This window comes from Scyliorhinus canicula, chromosome 3 (assembly GCF_902713615.1).
Source record: "Scyliorhinus canicula chromosome 3, sScyCan1.1, whole genome shotgun sequence".
Classification (NCBI taxonomy): domain Eukaryota; kingdom Metazoa; phylum Chordata; class Chondrichthyes; order Carcharhiniformes; family Scyliorhinidae; genus Scyliorhinus; species Scyliorhinus canicula.
Genome location: NC_052148.1, coordinates 156,423,708 through 156,449,267, shown reverse-complemented (window position 1 = coordinate 156,449,267; position 25,560 = coordinate 156,423,708). Strand labels below are relative to the sequence as shown.

The window sequence follows — 25,560 nt, the reverse complement described above, 5'->3', positions numbered from 1 at the left end:
AACTGTTGCAGGGTAATGATATCACTTCCAACCTCCATCTTTCCTTACAGTGCGCCTCAAAGCTATGAAAATGCAATGAATGCCTTGAGTTGCATTAAGGCAACAACATTTTTATTTCCGCGCTGCTTGGGCTAACTGTTCATTTTCTATGCATGCAATGATACACAGACATGAACTAATCGTTGGGTGTCTCTGTTATGGGAGTAGCTATGCTAAATGATCCCGAAGGAAAATAAACCTGTTTACTCTTGCAGAACCATCCACAATCAATGGCATGAGTATTGTGTGTATAGGAAACCAGGATATACAAATCTATTAGATTTTCTCCGAATGAAGGATTAAGCGTTAGTAGATTGATATATTTATCTGAATAAGTGCATTTAAGTGCACAGACAGAGGAACTTGTTCAAGGATTGGAACTCGGTGTCCAAATGAGAACCTCTTTCCAAATCATTACCGTCAGCAATTTAGAAAATTCCTCTTAAACTTATGAAACATATAAAGTGTCTTCATAATTTTACTTGAGTATTGAGGCACTATAGTACAGTGGAAAACTCAAAGAAAATGTTTGGTTTGTTGGCTGTGGCGATGGATGCCTGTGACAAGGTCATTGAAAGCTGCACTAAGGAAATGATTAACCTGAAGAGCACACCTGGCAAAGCAGCTACTCGAATCTTCGATGTGTCCCTGCCCAGACCTTTAATGTAAAGAATACACTGAGGTATGAGAACGTAGTTGGCAAGTTAAAGGTACCAGAAATTTGCACCTTTTTAGTTGGCATTCAGTCAAGTTAGTCTTGTGAGATTTGCTATTGGTATCATTATAGCCTAGTACTACCTCCCTCAATAGTTGAGTTGTCAGTGTTTAAACTGGCAGCACACTGCAAGGCAATGACAGCCATCACTGAAACAACTAAAACGTTTCTGGATGGCACTGGAATAAATAAGCTGACCGTGGCACCATGGTGAAAAGGCCATTCAAGAGGGGGGAGCAAAAAGACAAGTAGTTGTTATAGGGGATTCTATAATTAGAGGGACAGATAGTATCCTTTGCAAGCCGGATAGGGAGTCCTGCATGGTGTGTTGCCTGCCCGGTGCCAGGGTGCGGGACATCTCCGATCGGCTTGAAAGGATACTGGAGCGGGAGGGGGAGGATCCAGTTGTTGTGGTCCACGTTGGGACTAACAACATAGGCAAGGCTAGGGTGGAGGACCTGTTTGGGGATTATCAAGCACTAGGAAGGAAATTGAAGAACTGGTCCTCGAGGGTCATAATCTCCGGATTACTGCCCGAGCCACGTGCTAATTGGCATAGGGATAAGAAAGTTAGGGAAGTAAACACGTGGCTAAGGGATTGGTGTGGGAAAGAGGGATTCCATTTCATAGGGCATTGGCACCAGTTTTGGAACCGGGGGGGATCTGTACCGTTGGGACGGCCTCCACCTGAACCGATCTGGAACCAGTGTTCTAGCGAAAAGGATAAATAGGGTGGTCAGTAGGACTTTAAACTTCTGAGTTGGGGGGAAGGGAAAGGGAAAGCGACAGGGAGTAGGGAGTTAAATGGAAGGATAAGCAGCAGGTTAGCATGTGTGCAGGTGGGTTTAAGTTCAAGGCAGACTAGGAATGAAGCAAAAAGGAAGGATAACTTAGGACGTCTCATGACGTCCAATTTCTCTAATAATGATAAGAAAGTCAGCATTAAGGCATTTTACCTGAATGCTCGTAGCATTCGTAACAAAGTTGATGAATTAACAGCACAAATCATCGCGAATGAATATGACTTGATAGCCATTACGGAGACATGGTTGCAGGATGGTCACGACTGGGAGTTAAATATCCAGGAGTACCAGACGTTTTGGAGGGATAGACAGGTATGTAAGGGAGGTGGAGTAGCACTGATAATCAAGGACGACATCAGGGTGGCATTGAGGGATGATATAGGTTTTATGGAGAATGAGGTTGAATCCATTTGGGTAGAAATTAGGAATTCTAAGAAGAAAAAGACACTGATAGGCGTAGTCTATAGGCCACCAAATAATAGCATCACACTGGGACGGGCAGTAAATGAAGAGATAACTAATGCCTGCGAAAAGGGCACAGCAGTTAACATGGGAGATTTTAATCTGCATATAGATTGGTCAAATCAGCTCGGTCAGGGTAGCCTTGAAGAGGAGTTCGTTGAATGTATCCGGGATAGTTTTCTGGAACAATATGTAATGGAACCAACGATAGAGCTAGCTATCCTAGATCTGGTCCTGTGTAATGAGGCAGGAATAATTAATGACCTCATCATTAGGGATCCTCTTGGGAGGAGTGATCACAGCATGGTTGAATTTAGTATACAGATGGAGAGTGTGATTATAGAATCCAATACCAGGGTCCTATGCTTGAACAAAGGGGACTACGATAGAATGAGGAAGGATCTCGCTAAAGTAGACTGGAAACAAATATTTTATGGTAGGACAGTTGAGGAGCAGTGGAGTACTTTCAAATAAATCTTTCATAGTGCTCAACAAAAGTATATTCCAGTGAGAAGAAAGAATTGTAAGAAAAGAGGTAATCTACCATGGGTGTCTAAGGAGATACATGAGGCTGTCAAATTGAAAGAGAAGGCTTACAAAGTGGTCAAGCTCAGCGGGAAACTAGAAGATTGGGAAAACTTTAAAGGTCAGCAGAAAGCCACAAAAAGAGCCATAAAGAAAAGTAAGATAGAACACGAAAAAAAACTGGCACAGAATATAAGGACAGATAGCAAAAGTTTTTATAATTATATAAAACTAAAAAGAGTGGCTAAAGTAAACATTGGTCCGTTAGAGGATGAGAGTGGTCATTTAGTTATTGGATATGATGAAATGGCGGAGGCATTGAACAAATATTTTGTATCGGTCTTCACAGTGGAGGACACTAATAACATGCCAGCAATTGACCGAGAGAAGAAGGTAGGTGAGGACCTGGAAACCATTACTATCACGAAAGAGCAAGTGTTGGGCAAGCTAATGGAGCTCAGGATAGATAAGTCTCCTGGCCCTGATGGAATGCATCCCAGGGTACTGAAAGAGATGGCTGGAGTAATAGCAGATGCACTGGCGGTAATTTTCCAAAATTCGCTGAACACTGGGGCAGTCCCAGAGGATTGGAAAACAGCAAATGTGATGCCACTGTTTAAAAAGGGAAGTAGACAAAAGGTGGGGAATTATAGACCGGTTAGCTTAACCTCTGTCGTGGGGAAGATGCTTGAGTCTATTATCAAGAAAGAGATAGAAGGGCACCTCGATAGAAATTGTCCCATTGAACGACGCAGCATGGATTCATGAAGGGCAGGTCATGCTTGACGAATCTCTTGGAATTCTATGAAGACATTTCGAGCAAGGTAGACAAAGGGGACCCAGTGGATGTAGTGTACCTAGATTTCCAAAAGGCCTTTGACAAGGTACCGCACAAGAGGCTGCTGCATAAGATAAGGATGCATGGTGTTAAGGGTAGAGTACTAGCACGGATAGAGGATTGGTTGTAGAACATAGAACACTACAGCGCAGTACGGGCCCTTCGGCCCTCGATGTTGCGCCGACCTGTGAAACCATCTGAAGCCTATCTGACCTACACTATTCCATTTTCATCCACATGTCTATCCAGTGACCACTTAAATGCCCTTAAAGTTGGCGAGTCTACTACTGTTGCAGGCAGGGAGTTCCACACCCCTACTACTCTCTGAGTAAAGAAACTGCCTCTGATATCTGTCCTATATCTATCACCCCTCAATTTAAAGCTATGTCCCCTCGTGTTGGTCATCACCATCCGAGGAAAAAGACTCTCACTGTCCACCCTATCTAACACTCTGACTATCTTATATGTCTCTATTAAGTCACCTCTCAGCCTTCTCCTCTCTAATGAAAACAACCTCAATTCCCTGAGCCTTTCCTCGTAAGACCTTCCCTCCATACCAGGCAATATCCTAGTAAATCTCCTCTGAACCCTTTCCAAAGCTTCCACATCCTTCCTATAATGTGGTGACCAGAACTGCATGCTGTACTCCAGGTGCGGCCGCACCAGAGTTATGTACAGCTGCAGCATGATCTTGTGGTTCCGAAACTCAATCCCCCTGCTTATAAAGGCTAGCACACCATATGCCTTCTTAACAGCCCTATTAACCTGGGTGGCAACTTTCAGGGATTTATGTACCTGGATGCCGAGATCTCTCTGTTCATCTACACTACCAAGAATCTTGCCATTAGCCCAGTACTCTGCATTCCTGTTACTCCTTCCAAAGTGAACCACCTCACACTTTTCCGCATTAAACTCCATCTGCCACCTCTCAGCCCAGCTCTGCAGTTTATCTATGTCCCTCTGTATCCAATAACATCCTTCAGCACTATCCACAACTCAACCGACCTTCGTGTCATCTGCAAATTTACTAACCCATCCTTCTACACCCTCTTCCAGGTCATTTATAAAAATGACAAACAGCAGTGGCCCCAAAACAGATCCTTGCGGTACACCACTAGTAACTGAACTCCAGGATTAGCATTTGCCATCAACCACCACCCTCTGTCTTCTTTCAGCTAGCCAATTACTGATCCAAACCGCTAAATCACCTTCAATTCCATACTTCCTTATTTTCTGCAATAGCCTACCGTGGGGAACCTTATCAAACGCCTTACTGAAATCCATATACACCACATCAACAGCTTTACCCTGATCCACCTGTTTGGCCACCTTCTCAAAAAACTCAATAAGGTTTGTGAGGCATGACCTACCCTTCACAAAACCGTGTTGACTATCGCTAATCAACTTGTTCTTTTCAAGATGATTATAAACCCTATCTCTTATCACCTTTTCCAACATTTTACCCACAATCGAAGTAAGGCTCACAGGTCTATAATTACCAGGGTTGTCTCTACTCCCCTTCTTGAACAAGGGGACAACATTTGCTATCCTCCAGTCTTCCGGCACTATTCCTGTCGACAAAGATGACATAAAGATCAAGGGCAAAGGCTCTGCAATCTCCTCCCTGGCTTCCCAGAGAATCCTAGGATAAATCCCATCTGGCCCAGGGGACTTATCTATTTTGACATTTTCCAAAATTGCTAACACCTCCTCCATTTGAACCTCAATTCCATCTAGCCTGGTCGACTGAACCTGAGTGTTCTCCTCGACAACATTGTCTTTCTCCAATGTAAACACTGATGAAAAATATCCATTTAACGCTTCCCCTATCTCCTCTGATTCCACACACAACTTTCCACTACTATCCTTGATTGGCCTTAATCTTACTCTAGTCATTCTTTTGTTCCTGATATACCTATAGAAAGCCTTAGGGTTTTCCTTGATCCTATCCGCCAACGACTTTTCGTGTACTCTCCTCGCTCTTCTTAACTCTCCCTTTAGGTCCTTCCTGGCTAACTTGTAACTCTCAAGTGCCCTAACTGAGCCTTCATGTCTCATCCTAACATAAGCCTTCTTCTTCCTCTTGACAAGTGCTTCAACTTCCTTAGTAAACCACGGTTCCCTTGCTCGACAACTTCCTCCCTGCCTGACAGGTACATACTTATCAAGGACACGCAGTAGCTGTTCCTTGAAAAAGCTCCACGTTTCGATTGTACCCATCCCCTGCAGTTTCCTTCCCCATCCTATACATCCTAAATCTTGCCGAATAGCATCATAATTGCCTTTCCCCCAGCTATAATTCTTGTCTTGCGGTATATACCTATCCCTGCCCATTGCTAAAGTAAACATAACCGAGTTGTGATCACTATCACCAAAGTGCTCACCTGCATCTAAATCTAACACCTGGCCGGGTTCATTACCCAGTACCAAATCCAATGTGGCCTCGCCCCTTGTTGGCCTGTCTACATACTGTGTCAGAAAACCCTCCTGCACACACTGCACAAAAACTGACCCATCTATAGTACTCGAACTATAGTATTTCCAGTCAATATTTGGAAAGTTAAAGTCCCCCATAACAACTACCCTGTTACTCTCGCTCCTGTCGAGAATCATCTTTGCAATCCTTTCCTCTACATCTCTGGAACTATTCGGCGGTCTATAGACAACTCCCAACAGGGTGACCTCTCCTCTACTGTTCCTAACCTCGGCCCATACTACCCCAGTAGACGAGTCCTCAAGCGTCCTTTCTACCGCTGTAATACTTTCCTTGATTAACAATGCCACCCCCCCCCCCCCCCCCCCCCTCCCTTTTACCATCTTCTCTGTTCTTACAGAAACATTTAAGTCCTGGAACCTGCAACAACCATTCCTGTCCCTGCTCTACCCATGTCTCCGAAATTGCCACAACATCGAGATCCTAGGTACCAACCCATGCTGCAAGCTCACCCACCTTATTCCGGATGCTCCTGGCGTTGAAGTAGACACACTTCAAACCAGTGTCCTGCTTGCCGGTGCCCTCTTTCGAACTTTTAACCCTATCCCTGACCTCACTACTCTCAACATCCTGTACACTGGGACTACAATTTAGGTTCCCATCCCCCTGCTGAATTAGTTTAAACCCCCCCCGAAGAGCACTAGCAAATCTCCCCCCCCAGGATATTGGTACCCCTCTGGTTCAGGTGAAGACCATCCTGTTTGTAGAGGTCCCACCTACCCCAGAATGAGCCCCAATTATCCAGGAAACCAAAACCCTCCCTCCTGCACCATCCCTGTAGCCACGTGTTCAACTCCTCTCTCTCCTTATTTCTCACTTCACTAGCACGTGGCACGGGTAACAACCCAGAGATAACAACTCTGTTTGTTCTAGCTCTCAGCTTCCACCCTAGCTCCCTGAATTTCTGTCTCAAATCCCCATCTCTCTTCCTACCTATGTCGTTGGTACCTATGTGGACCACGACTTGGGGCTGCTCCCCCTCCCCCTTAAGGATCCCAAAAACACGATCAGAGACATCACAAACCCTGGCACCCGGGAGGCAACACACCAACCGTGAGTCTCTTTCGTTCCCACAGAACCTCCTGTCTGTTCCTCTAACTATGGAGTCCCCAATGACAAGTGCTCTGTTCCTCTTCTCCCTTCCCTTCTGAGCAACAGGGACAGACTCTGTGCCAGAGTCCTGTGCCCTATTGCTTACCCCTGGTAAGTCGTCCCCCGCAACAGTATCCAAAACGGTATACTTGTTATAGAGGGGAACGACCACAGGGGATCCCTGCACTGCCTGCCGGTTCCCTCTCCCTCCCCTGACGATAAGCCATCTACCTTCTTCTTTTACCTGAGGTGTGACTACCTCCCTATAACTCCTCTCAATAACCTCCTCCGCCTCCCGAATGATCCGAAGTTCATCCAACTCCAGGTCCCTAACGCGGCTCTCGAGGAGCTGGAGTTGGGTGCACTTCCCGCAGATGTAGTCAGAAGGGACACTAGAGGTGACCCTTTCCTCCCACATTCTGCAGGAGGAACATTCAACTGCCCTAGCCTCCATTCTCACTGAACTAACTTCCCAACTACTGAAAAATAAAAATTAAAAACTTGTTAGTTTAGCAATCCAACGGACAGAACTTTTTTTTTTTGGTTAGAGGAGGAGGATGGGTGGGAGACACTACGTAAGTAGTGTTTCGCGTAAAGCTGTCACTCGAGAACAGCCCCTTCACAAACCACCTTCAACTTACGCTGACCGCACTGCACGTATGCAAATCTCCCCGGAACAGCCAATCAGAAGCTCTGCTCTGCTGCCCCCTGCTGGATGCTTGACTTCCGTCGAACTCCTCGGGTCACTAATGCAGTGCACCTTCAACTTACGCTGACCGCACTGCACGTGTGCAAATCTCCCCGGAACAGCCAATCAGAAGCTCTGCTCTGCTGCCCCCTGCTGGATGCTTGACTTCCGTCGAACTCCTCGGGTCACTAATGCAGGTGCACCTTCAACTTACGCTGACCGCACTGCACGTATGCAAATCTCCCCAGAACAGCCAATCAGAAGCTCTGCTCTGCTGCCCCCTGCTTGTCTAACAGAAAACAAAGTGGGAATAAATGAGTGCTATTCTGGCTGGCAATCAGTGACGAGTGGTGTGCCTCAGGGATCGGTGTTGGGACCACAATTATTTAAAATTTATATAGACGATTTGGAGTTGGGAACTACGTGTAAGGTATCCAAGTTTGCAGATGACACGAAGGTGCGTGGCAGAGCAAAGTGTACTGAGGACTGTAAAACCTTACAGAGGAACATTGACACATTGAGTGAGTGGGCAAAGGTCTGGCAGATGGCGTATAATGTCAATAGGTGTGACGGCATGCATTTTGGTAGGAGTAACAATAGAACAGGTTATTACTTAAATGGTAAAAAGTTGCAGCATGCTGCTATGCAGAGGGACCTGGGTGTACTTGTGCATGAGTCACAGAAGGTTGGTCTGCAGGTTCAACAAGTAATTAGGAAGGCAAATGGAATTTTGTCCTTCATTGCGAAGGGGATTGAGTTTAAAAGTAGAGAGGTAATGTTGCAGTTGGACAAGGTGCTGGTGAGGCCACACCTGGAGTACTGTGTGCAGTTTTGGTCTCCACACTTGAGAAAGGATGTGCTAGCACTAGAGGGGGTGCAGAGGAGGTTCACTAGGCTGATTCTGGAGTTGTGGGGGTTATCGTATGAGGAGAGGCTGAGTAGATTGGGATTATATTCACTGGAATTCAGAAAGTTGAGGGGTATCTAATAGAAACATAAAATTTTGAAGGGAATGGATAAGATAGAAGTAGAAAGGATGTTTCCGCTAGTAGGTGAAAGTAGGACAAGAGGGCATAGCCTCAAGATTAGGGGGAGCAGATTTAGGACTGAATCAAGGAGGAACTTCTTCACTCAGAGGGTGGGTAAAGTATGGAATTCCCTACCGAAAGGAGTAGTAGACACTACTTCATTGAATATATTTAAAGATAGGGTAGATGTTTTTTTGAAAAATAAAGGAATTACGGGATTTGGCGAGAATGCGGGTAAGTGGTTCTGAGACCACAAAAAGATCAGCCATGATCTTATAGAATGGCGGTGCAGGCTCGAAGGGCCGGACGGTCTCCTTCTGCTCTAGTTCTTATGTTTACAGTGGCTCCTGTCAAAGCTGCTGTTGCCCTCGTTGATGGAGTGAGGCCTCCCAGATCGTTATTCAGCAAAATCCTCATATACAACTTTGTCAGTACCAAAAGAATGTAAATATGGATTATACAAATAATAAACAGGAAAGGAAAGCTAGAGAACCTAAAGCAAGAAATTAGAAAAGAGAAAGTAAACATCCTAGAGTTATGTGACCTACAGTCCATAGAAGACGATGACTTCATGAGTGATGAAAAGAGAATGATATACTCTGGAGGAGAAGAATGGGGATGGGGAGTAGCATTAGTGCTAGACAGGAAACTGCTAACTGTGTGTGTGTGTGTGTGAGTGAAATGAAACGTGATTCAGATAGGCTGGTGCTAGTGTAAGGACACTTCTTGTTGATTCCCTTATTTCCCATTTCTTTTACTTTGTCGTTATCCATGGCTATTTAATGGACATATACCTTTAAGTCAAGTAGTGGAAGTGAGGAACTCAAAAGTTGCAAAATAGTACATTGCTATGAAGATTTAGATTTTGAACAGATCAACTCAGACTTTCCAGTATCTGAGGGATGGGAGCGATTTGGTTGGCTGGTGACCAATAGATTGGCCAAAGACCGTATCTGCCCGGCAACAGACAGCGATTGGCTTCATTCAAGTGGGAGGTTTTCAGAAGGCCCAGGAAGGAATTGGAACCCACTGGATGCCAAGAGAAGAAGCTGTGAGTTTCTCTCTCTATCTCCAAAAGGGTTCTTGCTTACTGATTTCTGAATCTGCAGAGAAGTCTTGTGATCTATAGTGAAAACTATTACAGACTGAAAGCAAGAACACCCATCTGAAGATCTAAAGAAAAAGTCCATCTGAAACAGAGACCTTTATCCTTTCACTGTGTATTTTCTTTAACCCCTCCTTCCCCTCTGTGTTTGTCTGTCTTGTGTGTTTGTAGAGGGTGGGGCCGCAAGTTTAAAAAAGGGGGTTTAAGAATTAGATAATAGTTAACCAGTTGTATTTGCTGTCTTTATTTATAACTTGTTATTAATAAAAAATAGTTATGTTTAAATTACAAACCTAGCGACTGTAGTTATTGGGTAGTCAACGACTTCGGATGTTTTCAAAGAATTAATAGTTAATTTCAATTGTGTTGCGACTCCGGGTCAAATGGGGCTGGAATTGACCATGCACTAGCCCAGGGTGTCGAAACACTAGTAAAACTAAAGGAACAACCAGTGGACATTAAAATAAATACTGCAGATGCTGGGAATCTGAAACAAAAACAACATACTAGAAAAAATGTTAACTCCATTTATCTCTCCACAGAGTAGGGGCAGCACGGTAGCATGGTGGTTAGCATAAATGCTTCACAGCTCCAGGGTTCCAGGTTCGGTTCCCGGCTGGGTCACTGTCTGTGCGGAGTCTGCACGTCCTCCCCGTGTGTGCGTGGGTTTCCTCCGGGTGCTCCGGTTTCCTCCCACAGTCCAAAGATGTGCGGGTTAGGTGAATTGGCCATGCTAAATTGCCCGTAGTGTCCTAAAAAGTAAGGTTAAGGGGGGGTTGTTTGGGTTACGGGTATAGGGTGGATACGTGGGTTTGAGTAGGGTGATCATTGCTCGGCACAACATCGAGGGCCGAAGGGCCTGTTCTGTGCTGTACTGGTCTATGTTCTATGTTCTAGATGCTGCCAGACCTGCTGAATTTTGCCAGCATTTTCAGTTTTTAAACCAATTGGCATGAACACCATTCAGTATATATACCCACATGAGAACATCCAGATGAAGTGTATGATAGAATTGAAAAACTAATCAGAGTGAAAAGAGCTACAAGGAAAGTGGAAAGAGCTATATGATTGTTATGGGAGATTGGAACAATATAGTTGAGAAGGAAGAGATGACAAAGAAGTAGGATCTAATGGACTTGGATAAAGATATGAGTGAGGCCAATAACCAGTAATTTTTTAGAGAACAGGAATCTAAACAAATGCATAGTTTAGACATTGTTAAAAGGTTATATACATGGAAAATATTTGACAGGATAGGAAGATTTCAACTAGACTGTATAATGATGAGACAAATGACGCGATCTACCGGCCACTTCGTGCCCGAAGGTCACAAGGCTGGTAGATGCCGAGTGTGGCCTCCCGCGGGTTTCCTGGCAGCCACTATGCCTTGCGGGATCTACCCAAGTCCCGCAAGGCGGCGCGACCAGAATGCTCCACGTGCTTAAGTAGGTTTTGAACCTATTTAAGTGTACTCACCCGACATCTAATGGTCTCCCCAGGAAGTCCCCAGCCGGGCACCCTCCAGTACTGGTCCACACAAACGTGGACCAGACAGAACAGCAACCAGAAGCCCCTGGATGGCCAGTGATAGTGCAGGGTGGCCCCCTGGAATGCAGGCACCTTGGCACTGTTGCCAGGGTGGCACAGCCAATGGTCAGGGCCTGAGGGGGCTATGCCCATGAAAGGAAGATGGAGGGGGAGGGTGCAGTGTGGGTATGAAAGGGCCTCTGGAAGGTTGGGGGTGATGAAGGGTGGGGTCTTGGAAGGGGGCAGGGGCTTGAAAGGGTCGTGCGAAGATCCAAAAAGGGGGTCTTTGGGTCTGGCCCCATAGCAGTGTGCCCTCACTTGGGCGGTGCGAGATACTGCCCATATAGGTGGGGGGTGTGGAGGACCCACAAGCTCACTTAGAGATCAGGGCACCCTTTCAAAATGGTGGCCCGATCTCTGAGGAGCCGGTCTTGCCAGTGAGTTCAGCTCCCCAGTGATTAAAATAATTCGAAGTGTGGGCTAAACCGGTGAGAAACTCCCCAGGGCACAAAAACGTGACTGGTTCGATGGTGATGGGGAACCTGCCGGCAGAGCTGGTGGGAAAATCCCAGTAAAACTCTCCATAAATGAACTTAGAAACCTTTTTGTTAGATCGCGGCCAAAGATACAGGAAGAGTGTTAAGAACTCTAAACTGGGAGCGGGGGCAGACTCTGATCATAATCTTGTGAAAATGGAAACTATTCCAATTGAAGAAGATCCACGGTGGAAATGTGGAAAATGGTGGAACCTAGAGAGGCTGAAACGAGTAAGTGAAGAATTTGTAAATGAAGTAAACAAAGCACTAGCTAGTAAAAAATAAAGGCATCAATGAGCAATGGAAATTGAAGAAACTGTCAAGGAAGGACAGGCAAATAGAATAGAATTTTTGATGAAAAAGGTTGAAGAAACCATGACTTATGATTGCAATGTTGCCAAAGGTGGAAGAATGGAAAAAAATTAATATCAATACTGAAGAAGGCCAGCTGAAATACAGACACCTGTATAACGATGTAGAAGAGGAACTGAAAAGGCACAGAGCAATGGTTAAAATAGCAGTGTGATTTACTGGAAGGTTAGACCTTATGTATGGCAAAGCAAAGGAGATTAATGGCACTCTGCAAACAACACTGAAAACAACAATAGAGAATAGGGGAGTTGTTGATCAACAAATCCTGACAAAATACAAAGATGGAAGGAGCATATTGAAAAACTGCAAAAAATTAAAAACCTGAAATTAATTGAAATGAATGAAATGAAATGAAAATCGCTTATTGTCACGAGTAGGCTTCAAATGAAGTTACTGTGAAAAGCCCCTAGTCGCCACATTCCGGCACCTGTTCGGGGAGGCTGGTACGGGAATTGAACCATGCTGCTGCCCTGCTTGGTTTGCTTTCAAAGCCAGCGATTTAGCCCTGTGCTAAACAGCCCCTGGATTCATCTTGAAGAGAATTTATTTCATTAGGAAGATGGAAGTAGCAATAAATTAGATTAAAAACTGTAAAACGGCTGGAATATATGAAATACATACAAACTTTATTAACGACATGGGGAAAAAGCTTCATCAATGTTTCCTAACTGTGCAAATATATTTGTTTTTCAAGAGAATGGCCAGAGGATCTCATGGACAATAATCACTACACTACAAGAAAGAAGCCAAATTCTAATAATAATAATCGCTTATTATCATAAGTAGTTTTCAATGAAATTACTGTGAAAAGCCCCTAGTCGCCACATTCCGGCGCCTGTTCAGGGACGACAGTACAGAAATTGAATCCGCACTGCTGGCCTTGTTCTGCATTACAAGCTAGCTGTTTAGCCCACTGTGCTAAAATGTACTGACTTTAGTTAGTCTGCTTGTCCATGCATCGAAGGTCATGTTGAGAATTGTAACAGAATGAGTGGGTGGAAAGGTGCAGAACTACATTGGAGATGACCAGTTTGGATTCCAGGGAAAAAGGGAAGAGCAAAGCAAACTACATTGTAAGAATGAATTAACCCAGTTTAGAATTTGGACAAAAAGTGTGTTCATAAATTTGGTAAAGCATTCAATCTGGTTGAGTGGATCAAGCTCCTAACAGTATTGAAATACATTGTAGTAGACTGGAAAGATAGAAGACTCGTAAACAATCTATAGATGGAAGAAACAGCAGCAGTGAGAGTAGCCAACGAGGAGTCAGCATTATGTGTAATTGGAAAAGGTGTTTGATGAGGGTGTTATTTATCACCAGTCATCTTCAATGTCTGAAAAAGCAACGGTCAAAGAAACATTTGAAGACAGAATCTGACTTTAAGATCGGGAATGGGGGCGGGGCATGATAACATCAACACAATGCTGATGCTCCACAGATGCTGTCAGACCAGCTGCGATTATCCAGTATTTTCAGTTTTTGTTGCATGATAACATCAGTTACATTTTTACATGATAAAGCACTTGTAGCAAGAAGGATTTACAAGAACGAATAGATAGTTTAGTGACAGCAAGCTTGAATTTTGGAATGAAAGTGAACATCAGCAAAACCTCAGCATATCTCAAAATCACCAAGATATATTCATAAATTCCGAGAAGCGAACTAGATCAGGTGCAAGAATTCAGGGGTGGGATTCTTTGTTGTCCAATGCCGAAACGCGATTGGGCGGAGAATCAGTTCCAACGCCAAAATCACAGTGGGCGGTGATTTGATGCCAAATCGCGATTCTCCATCACCTCGACAGGGGCGTCGTGCCTACCAGAACGCACGTACAGTAAACACCTTTTGCATATCATTAGCAGACACGACCAATGTTCTTCAGGGCCTCCGTGATTCTTTGTCTCCGATGAGCCGAGTTCCCGATGGCACGGTTCACTTGTGCTTTTAAAAATCGTGAAACCGGCATCGTGACTGATGAAGGAGAGAAAAGAGGTAGAACACAGAGAAGCGACTGTGGGGGTGGGGGGGATGCAAGGTGCAACAAGGAATAAGAGCAAGGATGGCAAAGGGAAAGACAATTTAGTGAGGAAAAAGAGTTGCTGACTGGAAATCTCAATAAACAATTTGAAGCAACTTGTAAAAGACTTGCTACATGAGTTTGAAATATTGGTTTAACAGTGAATGGAAATGATCAGCTGGATTGTAAAAGTAAGAAATGCTAAGGATAGTGAACAAAGAAAGTTGCTGAACCTAATTAGGAAAAGACTAGGCTGGGTGCATTTGGAGGGAAGATTTTGAAGATGATGAAGGGAAGGTCAATTCTGGATTGTTTGTAAATTGAAGAAAGTTATTGGAAGATGAAAAGACTGGCACAGGACAGAGACTTGGACAAGACTGAGCCATGAACCTGCCTTCGAGCAGAGCACACAATATGATGAGTTAGCTTGATTTATTTGCTTCTTATGATACAGTTCAGTGCCTTTGGCTATGAAAACATTGCTGTTTTTCAAGATATCCTAAATCTGCCCAAACAGGTGAGTTTCATCAGCTTCTTGGGTTGAGGTTTTGCTGGAGCAGAAATTCGTTGTTGGTGTCCTTTTCTTGATTTCTTCAGTCTTTTTACAGTGGGTGTAGATTTGCCACCATGTTTTGTTAGGTAGTTGCTACCCATGTGTGTGCTGCTTGGATACCATTAAGCAGTCTTGTAGAAGTTACCAAGAAGTCTTTAATGACATTACTAAACTATGTCCATATTTAGTTACACTATAGGGTACAGATATGGAGTGGACTCTGGAATGTACTTGAATGTTGTTACCTAGCTCTATGCAGTTGACCTAAGCTTTAGATCAAGTGCCTTCTTACATCACTGGAGTGGTATTGTACTGAGCCCCAGGTTAGCCCTTAATGTACTGGATCTTTCTACAATAACAACTTAGATTATGTAAATCACACTGAGCAAGATCCATTATCATTTACAGTTGTGATTCTTTTTCCTCCTGGAAAAGCCCAATTCACGATAGTTAATATAACTTCTCAAAAATGAGTGCCTATTTAGTCTGCCCACTCCTGTCTCGCGTTAGGACTTCGGAATTGTATGTTTTGTTCCATTCTTCTGGTTTCATTGTCCAGGGAAATGTGAAAGAGTATTCCTACGGCCAGCATTTTGGCAAATTAGGTGCCGTGAGTTTAAAAATCTATTTGGTCACTTGATGTTTCTGCACATCAGACTGGGTAGGTCAGCTGAGGGATATGCTAACTTATCAATAGTGCAGAGAAACTGATCACGCTTTGTCCCATTCACTCATGCATTTTGGTAAATACTTTTAATTACTAACTTTATTTCAAAGATTCTGTATATCGCTTGAGGCTGCCTAAACTGATTTAGTTTGTTAGGTAAAAATCTCTGAATTTGTGTTGCCCATATACCAAAGGTTCTGAGTTTTAAACTTTCTCACAGCAACAGTATATTCGAATTTTAGCGATTGTATCTGAAATGCTTGCAGTAAAAATAACTTGTACTAGATGAGGACTACTCGGTCCAATGTACAATCGTCCCGGTCTTTCCTATCACCCACGTTAGCATCTAATTAGTTTATTTACATCTAATACCATTTGAAAGTCTGTTCCATGCCCTGAGTATTATTTGTGTGAAGGAAAATTTCTGATGTTGGTTCTAAATTTGCCTTTTACTAGTTTGAACCTGTTGCTCCTAATCCCAGTCGTATTTAAAGTCATTTTCTGGATTTATATTTTCCATAATGCTTAAAATCTTAGTACCTCATTGAAGCCATTTCTCAGTTGCCATCTTTTAAATCTAAAAGGTGAAGTTCATCCTCCTCAGCTCACCCTTCTAAGACAGGGATCAGCTTTGTAACTTCTCTGACCTATCTCCAGATCTTGAATGTTTTCCTCCTGTCTCAGTGATCAAAATTATACACCATACTCGAGGTATGTTTGCCCAAACAAATAGTTTGATCATGGCTTGCTCTGATTTGTACTCTACTATTTTGGCTGCGTAGTTCAACGTTATACTGACTTCATTGATGCTGCTTTCCATTGATTGAACGTTGTGTCAAATCTACTAAAACGTTACCCTTTTCACCTTTGTTGTATGGGTGCTTCCTATTTTTTGTTGTGCAATACTTGACATTTGCCTCTATTGAATTTCGTCTATCGCTGTTTACACATATCGTCTACTTGCATAATCTTTGACCATCCTGAATTCACAACTGAGATTCGTTTATCTGCAAGGTTGACCAATTTGCATTGAGTTTGAGTCATTTATATAATATAGATGCAGTGGGGAATCTAATAGAACTAACTCTATCCTAATAGACTGGAGAGCTAGTTTTTCTACTCTAGGAAAGTGTAGTCTTTGGGGTGATTTAATTGAAATATCTAAAATGATGAAGAGCCTACACATCTGGACTGATTTGAACTAGATTGGTTAAGGAAAATGAGGTATCATGGATATAAACCATGTTAACGTAAAACAGATTGGATATCAGAATTTATTTAATTTTTATCATAGAGGTTTATAGACTTTTTGGAATTAGTTGGTTCACATGTTGAATACATATTTGCTACAGCAATTCATAAAGGAGTTGGTTGAGTTTCTCGCAATGGCTGATACATTACCTGCAAAAGGTATAATATACCTCATGTTCATTGTGATTTCATTTTGATAGTCTTCCAGGTCGGACAGAAAATTCCCAAAAATGTTTTTACTAAGTTGGCCTAGTGTTTTCAATCTGCCTTTTGTAGGAGATTACATGAGTCCAGGTCGGAAAGACCTGGGACATACTGCATTGTGACTGGAAAATGCTTAAAGGACCAGCCAGCCTCTGTTCATCATTTCATTGGTTTGCATATGATACAGGACTAATAAGTCTTTCATTGTCTGATTTAATGCATATTTTTCATCTGCTGATGCCTTCCTTGTTACCAGTAACTGTTGCTTCTGGTAATTACCAATGGTTTTTGCTATTTTTGTTTTCAGAAGACGGGTATCTCTTTATGAATGTATGTCGCTTCCGACAAATGTAAATGAGGTACATTGTGAACTTAATTAACCATCTTAAATTGGCTGTTAGTGGAATTATTAACACAACCAGGATTGTTCAGCAAGTGCTGGCCAATCGTGGACTCCCATCTAACAGTTGCATTTTTGTATTGGGTTTTGCAAGTGCGTGGTGGTTGAGTATGGTCTGTACTCTGCCCATTACAAATGACTGAAAAAACATTCTGTTTGATTCAATAAGCCTATGGGACATATGGCCTACATACTTGGCATTGTGCCAACACTGAAATTCATACACAGCATTGTTCAATGGTGCATAATGTCTTTGCAATATGTTCAATCCGTGCACCTTTTTTTCAATTATCCTGGAGCTTAACATTCCCTGTTGCTTTCTCCATGGTAATGCCTTGCCCGATCAGAGTTGACTTGCCAACCAATTGGCACCCATTTCTCCTGTAGTATAAATTGTTGTGATTGTTTGAAATTTGGCATTCTTGTGTTTGTCTTGATGAGTGCAAAGCGAAAATCTTCAGCAACATCTCTCTTTTCAACAATATTCAAGTCTGTACCAGCAAGCAACTATTTGATTACAAAGTCTTGCAACTCTTCGCCATGGCCTACATTAATACAATCTATTCCTGGAGATTTACTGTTCAGTTAAAAGATAAATAATTGTCATTGTTTATCATGCACAAATGGGAAATGTAAAATTTGCCAATTATGAATCCATTACTTTATCCCATGTTCTAAACAGCCCAAATCATAGTCATATAAATATAACTGACTGAATGTTTAAATTAATGAATAACAGTATCATTTAGTTTCTTCTTGGTTTGCATATTTCCATTAACAGAATTTCTTCCTTTGTTGTCATGCAGTGCCATACTTCCTCTTGACACTATATTTGCTGTTGAAAAATCTTGTCAAATGTTCTTTGAACCTTGGTAACACTATTTCACCAGTGACAACAGTGTTTTCAGTCACTCAGGTTCTAAACGCTGGCATTCCCTCCCTAATCCTCTCCATAAGAACATACAAATTAGGAGCAAGAGTAGGCCACTTGGCCCCTCGAATTTGTTCTGCCATTGTGGCTGACTTCACATTACCGCCTATCCCATATAATCTGTCACCACTTGCTTATGAAGAATCTATCTATCTTGGTCTTTAATATTCAAAGACTCTGCTTCCACCTCTGTCTCTTCCTTTAAGATGCTCCTTAAAACATATTCTTCATTTGTCGTATCTCCTTCTGTGGCTCAGTGTCAAATTTTGTTTGTTAATGCTCCTGTGATGCACCATGGGATCTTTTATAACCTTAAAAGGCATTAGATAAATGCTGTTCCTATATTGGTAAGTATAATTATATTGCTTTGTCTTTTCTCAACATTTAACCATTCCATGCTCTCATTAAGCATTTTTTAAAATTTAAAGTACCCAATTAATTTTTTTTCCAATTAAGGGGCAACTTGAGGGCAGCATGGTGGCGCACTGGTTAGCATTGCTGCCTCACAGTGCCGAGGTCCCAGGTTTGATCCCGGCTCTGGGTCACTGTTCATGTGCAATTTGCACATTCTCCCCGTGTTTGCGTGGGTTTCACCCCCACAACCCAAAGATGTGCAAGGTAGGTGGATTGGCCATGCTAAATTGCCCCTTAATTGGAAAAAGTGAATTGGATACTCTAAATTAAAAAAAAAAAAATTATGATGTGCCAGATTCTGGGAGTCTCCCAGAGGAGGTGAGGGACAACACAGTGCCGGGCACGAGTGAGCCCTGCACCCCACTGCAGAGAGCCTCGTGTGCACCCTCCATTCCCGACACTGGGCGGCTGACAGCCTTCGGACAGTTGCCCTCCGTGCCTGACACTAAATTGGCCCTTAAATAAAATGAATTGGGTGCTTTAGAAAAAGGGGCAATTTAGCATGGGCAATCCACCTACCCAACATATCATTGGGTTGTGGGGGTGAGACCCACGCAGACACGGGGAGAATGTGCAAACTCCACATGCTCATTAAGGTATTGATTAAGCATACACTGAGCACCTTCAAATTGCTATTGAGCATGCTGTGAATGTCATTTGGCTTTTTGACCCTGAAGCGCAAGTGGCTAAACCCAGTTACCCCAGACATACTTCCACAGTAATCATTATATTGCAATCAGGAATATCTCACAAACTAAGATGCTGTTGTAGCATAGATGTGGAACCTCTGATCCACCTGGTCTGAGAGCTACTTTCTGGTCAACTCACTTAAGCATATGAGAGACTCATATAATTAATATGGTTCCTTCATACTATTTATATTTAGCTCCAAATATCTATCAAACCAGTCTTTCTTTCTGTGACACCAGAATAGCTTCAAAAATGAACAATCATTTTGTAATACTCATGACTTTTAACTAATATACACTCAATTTTCTTTAAACATCAAAACACAAGTTAAAAATGGGCAGTGATTTTTAACAGGGAATGGATGTTGTGCAGGCAGGGATTGAGGCAGATGACAAACTCTTCAGATCTTCATAACACTGTAGCATGGGAGATTTTTAATTCTTTGGCTCTTTCCTGTCCAAACCCAACGGAAGTGGCAGCTAAGCAATGGGTAAGTGCAGCCTGTCAGACAGCAAGAGGCTGTATTTTGAGACCCAAAAGGACAGTATGTGGGTAAGTGGGAGAGAGGTTGAACAGTCATGCAGGCAGAGAACAATGTTTCTTGAGGCTTGGGGCAGCACCAAGATCTGGATGAAGGTAGCAAGATTGCTGGTGAAATGCTCATATTTAACTACATTACTGTGTTTCTGCTGGGTGGGTAGAGTTGAAATTGGCCCTTGTGATACTTGTGAAAACGCTGCTTTAATTTTCTAAAAGATTTGATGTTTTGTTGTTCATTTATAAGTATTATTAAAGTTTGTCAAGAAAAATCTATATATGTTGAGAATTAGAAAGTGTAATGTGTCTTCTGGAAACAGAGACCATCAGTTTAATAAGAATCTTATATTATCACAAGTATACTTACATTAACGTTGCAATGAAATTACTGTGAAAAATACCCTAGTCGTCACACTCCGGCGCTTGTTCAGGTACACGGAGAATTCAGAATGTTCAATTCACCTTGCAGCACGTCTTTCAGGACTTGTGGGAGGAAACCGGAGCACCCGGAGGAAACTGAAGCAGACACAGTGAGAACATGCAGACTCCGCACAGACAGTGACCCAAGCTGGGAATCAAACCTGGGACCCTGGCACTGTGAAGCAACAGTGCTAACTACTGTGCTACCGTGCCACCCCATGTCTTGCAGCATGTCTTGCAAAATTTAACATCAGTTGATAACTACAATTGAAAATATATACAAGGTCACATTAACTAGCAATTCACTTTTTAAAAGAAGATTTTTCAATGGTTTACAGCATTGAAAGTTCTGCAAATATTGTGCCTTGCTCTTTCAGATGAAGATATTTCCAAAATCACTGGGAGTGTGGATGTTTCAGATCAACAAAATAATGAAATAGTAAATGGTAAAGGAGGTAAAGAGAAGACGACCAACAAAAAGGGTAATTTTGATTTATTCTGTGAAATGGTCCTGTAATAGGATTATTGAATTATGCAGCATGGAAGGGGGTCATTTGGCCTTTTGATGAATGCAAAACTAAGTAACTTTAGATTTTTTGTTTTAGAATCTATTGGAATGTTATACTGGGGTAGATTTTGTTTGCCCAGATGTTACCTTGTAACCACCTGAAGTGAGCCTTGTGTACACTATGCTCTCTTTAGAAAAAGGAAAAGGTTTGTCAACTGCCAAGTCTGTAACAAAATGCAGAAGGACTAGGAGAGCAGCACAATCATCTGATGAAAGGCAAGTATAGTATCAGTGAATTGTTGCTCATCAGACATTATTTTATCATCCATGCTATCCATAAATGCTGTAATTTGTGATTCCTCTGAAAACTATCAATACATTTCAGCCAGAAATGGAAATTACATTTCTTTCTGGGTTTGGTGTTTCAAGCCCTCATGCCACTAGCTCAAGAAATCTAATCCTATGAGCATTAAATGTACAGTACATATTGGGCAAAAAGCTGTTGAGTTAACAAAAATCCATCCAGATATACACTGGAGCACAAGCATTTGACACTTTTACAGGATATTAGAAATATAATTCCTGTCCCTAGCTTCCATGTCCAAAAAAAGTTGGGAGCTGACCTGAAATTGTGTTAAACTTGAGGTTGGGTCGGGAAGGATATAAAGGGCATAATTGAAAGATAAGGTGAGGTTCCTTGAGCTTGCGATGAGCTTCATTGGGATGATATAGGAGGCGGAGGACAGAGAAATCAGGTGGGGAGGGGAATTAAAACAGTAGGCAATCGGAAGCTCCAGATCACACTTGGGAGAGTGAATGAGTTCCATAAACCCAATCTGGGTTTGATCTTCCTAATGTGGAGGAGACCATATTGTGAGTGATCGCAACTAAATTGAAAGAAGTACAAGTAAATAGTTATTTCACCTGGTAGCAGTGTTCAGAAAATTTAACAGTGAGAAGGGAGGAGGTAAAAGGGCAGGTGTTGCTTCTTCTATGCATGGGAAGTGAAGGGAATGTTACCTTTGGAATATTGAAAAGGCGGAAGAGAGAGGAAGAGGTATTGCTTGTATTATCTCGCTGGTGGGAGCTGAAATCAGGGAGGAGGATAATCCATTGGCTGTGGAAATTGAGGTAAAGGAAACCTTATCTTGGAGAAAGAAGTTGAGGAAGGAAAGAAAGTTCCATCCGTTCCTTCACGTGATCCAACACGGACTCTTCCCTTCCTCGACTGCTCTGTGTCTCCATTTCTGGATAGGCTATGAATTAATATTCACCATAAGCCCACTGACTTCCACTGCAATCTTGACTGCACTTCCTTGCATTCCATGTCCAAAACGGCTCTATTCCATTCTGTTTCTCCATCTCTGTTGTATCTGTTCTGCCAATTGGCCTTCCTTTTTCTTTGGCCAAGGAGCCCTCCCACTGTGGTTGACAAATATCTCCATTTATGTTCCATTTCTCTCACATCTGCGCTCACCCTATCAAAGATCAACTTCAACATGTTCAGTAATGATCTCGATTCCATTTGTCCATTCATGTACCAAGTATTTTTCCGTTTTTATCCATTAGCATTGTAAGGACATGCCTTACGATTTTGAAAAATTATTGCTGTTTGGACAATTCTTTTGCAAGAAAATTGAAAACCTTGAGTTTGTGCATAACAACCTTTCTCAAATATGTATAGGGCTCATGTAGTGAAGTGCAATATGTTTGCTTCCTCTTTGAACTTTATTTGATAATTAATGCCATTAATTTTATGTTAGCGATAACCAAGACTTTGCAACTCCAGCACCTTCAGTACCGACAAGACCTTCAAGAAGAGCAAAAACGGCAGCACTGGAGAAAACAAAAATGAATCTTTCTCGATTATTGAACAAGGGGGATTAGCCCAAAAACTATATTTCACGTATTCACATTATTACATTGTTTCCAAGAAGCCATGTTTTGTGATTTCTCAATTTAGTGTCATATAAAACATATACTTGTCCTGTGAGATTATAATATGCATTGTTAAAATTAGAAGCTACCACATATAGAAACATTTCTTCTTAGCTGTGTAGCTTAGCATGCCAATATTTCTTGGAAGATATGAAGGTTTTTCTATGATGTTGATGCAGATATGTATCTTGAGGATGCTACTTAAATACTTTGAGAGGCAAATTAAAATCATGACTGCAATAGATTCAGTAGCAATGTTGCACTTCTTATGAAGTGTATACTTTCATTCATCTGGGAGCCAAGAATTATTACTGGATATGTTTGTAAATGTTTAGGTTGTGAATTTTTGGTGCCACCTGAACTTTCTTTCATTGGACACCCATTGAAACAATAAAGGTTTTTTTATTAATGGCTTTAATTGGTAATTTACAACAACTTAATTTCTAGTTGTTACTCTGGGTGTTATAAGACAGGCAAACGTATTGTCCTCTGAGATCAAACTGATATCAGTTATTCAAGGCTTGTCTGGCCCTTACTTTTTAAGGCTAATATTTCTCTTCCCTTGAAGTGCATAGCAGAATTTTTCATTCAAGTCTAAAACTGCCAGAATATGTCAGTTTAAAAAATATAATTTAAAATAAATTCTTTACCACATAACTAGAAAATAGCCATGACAGGAGGTGACTTTATGGTAGGTGATCAGCTTGGTACTGTCTGCAGTAATTGGCTATTTCTACTCAAAATTGTTACAAATTAACTTTCAACATTTGCTTAATTGTAATGAGCTTTTGTACTTTAATCTTTATTAATACATGCACTAATACAAAATGTTTTGAGCTTTTTAAACACAGCTTTTCTGCTCTATTGGACAAGTGGCATACAACCTATTGTATATAACCCAGTCTAAACCATCATTTTATTCAGCAGTCGCATTGGATGAAAGAATTCATGTGACAATTTCACTTCATCGCTTGTTAATTCAGTAGAAAGGAATGCCAAAATCTTTTTGTATCGACTAAAATGACCAATAAAATGTACTTTATTTAGTTTGTAATCCACAGTACAATATATTAAAGAACAGTACAATATATTAAAGATGTGTAAGTTGCCCTCTTATTTGCTCTATCAAATTATCAGCCTTTTCTCATTTCCTTGAAATCAACCTTCATGAAAACTCGCTTCCAACTGATAAATATATTAATTTCTGTATATATTGATAAATGAGAATCTGAACACCATTAAGTGTGATGAATTTGAGTATGGAAGTAAGTGTTTTATCCTGTTGTAAACATACTCAATATTTTAGGGAGTAATGATTGGAGAAAGTTGAAGGACCGTTTTACGATATAATGATAATTAAGGTTACCTACTACCTGGTTGATAGTTTGCAGTTTACACTAGTTTCTTTTTCTTTGGATGTGACAGACAATTAAGGAGATATTTCATACCTCCGCAAATATGGTCTTGAGAAGGATGCCCCTTTCGTATACAAATTGAAAGAAAAGGCATTCAATGCTGTGAAGATGTAGTGGTAGGTCAGAAGATTGGACAGATTTTAGAAACCTGCAAAGAATGTCAAAAAGGTGAAATTTAAAAATAGTCAGAGTTTCTACAAATACTTAAAAGGGAAAGAGTAACTAAGTTGGCCCTTCAGGAGGGTGAAACTGGTAAATTAATAATGGGAAGCAAGGAAACGGTGGAAGCAGAATACAGGTATTGTTTTCTCATGCTAGAAGACAGAAAACATCCCAAGAATACTTGTAAAATCAGGGGTAAGAGAAACTTGAAACAAAGGAAACTTAGAGCTTTCACCTAATTTCTTAAAAATAAATCACTGCAGAAAGTGGATGCATTGGTTATTTATTATCTTTCAAAATTCCATAGTTTCTAGAAAGTTACCAGCAAATTGGAAAATTGCAAATGTAACCAACTATTCCAGAAAAGGGGAGACAGAAAGCCTAAGATTTAGGGATAATTCTGGAAATCATTATTAAAGGGGATCATTAGAAAATCATAATGTGATCAGGCAGTGTCTGTGATTTTGTGAAAACGGGATTGTGTTAGACTACTTTAGAAACATAGCAAATAGGAGCAGGAGGAGGCCATTTGGCCCTTTGAACCTGCGCCGCCATTCATTATGATCGTGGCAGATCATCCAACTCAATAGCCTACTCCCCCCCCCCCCCCCCCTCATATCCTTTGATCCCCTTCACTCTAAGTGCTATAATTAACTATCTATATCTAGTAGGGTTCTTTGAGGAAGTAACAATGTGGTGTATTTCGATTTCCAAAAGCCATTCAGTAAGTTGCCACATCAATTGTTACTACCCAAAAGCTCATGGTGCAGGGAGTAACATTATCATGGGTTGAGGATTGGTTAACTGATAGGTCAGTTTCGAATTATGAAGCTATTACTTGTGGGATCAGTGCTGGGGACTCAACTATTTACAATCTATAAAGAACAAAGAAAAGTACAGCACAGGAACAGGCTGTTGACCCTCCAAGCCTGTGCCGATCATGATGTCTGACTTAGATGAAAGGACACGCTAGATAGGAAGAGGCTATAAAGAATTGTAAGAATAAAGATTGCGTGTTGACAAAACAAAATTGCAGGTGTTGGGCAGGATTCTGTTTGGGAGTCTGTTCTCCTGCTGGAGATGAATCTCCTTATTTACCCTTGTGTTGGAGTGAGAATCCAGAGGTAATTCTCTATCACTTGCCATACAAATGATGCATCGTAGGGAACGTGAGGGATTCCCTCACGAATCCTACTATCGGACTGCCATTTGAGCAGGTGGCCCGATT

The 25,560-nt window shown here is 41.7% G+C and overlaps 1 protein-coding gene across 7 annotated transcripts in view; it reads left to right on the top strand.

Moving 5' to 3' along the window:
• ncapg (non-SMC condensin I complex, subunit G) overlaps positions 1-23,845 on the top strand; it is a 111,741-nt gene extending 87,896 nt beyond the window's left edge. For 5 of the 7 annotated variants that reach the window (XM_038791536.1, XM_038791535.1, XM_038791532.1 and 2 more), the window contains exons 20-22: positions 20,687-20,791; positions 21,012-21,093; positions 22,581-23,801. In XM_038791536.1, coding sequence (XP_038647464.1) covers positions 20,687-20,791; positions 21,012-21,093; positions 22,581-22,704 — 311 coding nt within the window. In that variant the 3' untranslated portion in view covers positions 22,705-23,801. Of the gene's footprint in view, positions 1-20,686; positions 20,792-21,011; positions 21,094-22,580 lie in introns of all 7 variants that reach the window. The other 2 variants (XM_038791537.1, XM_038791538.1) reach the window with 2 other exon arrangements.
• Positions 23,846-25,560: the final 1,715 nt, after the last annotated feature.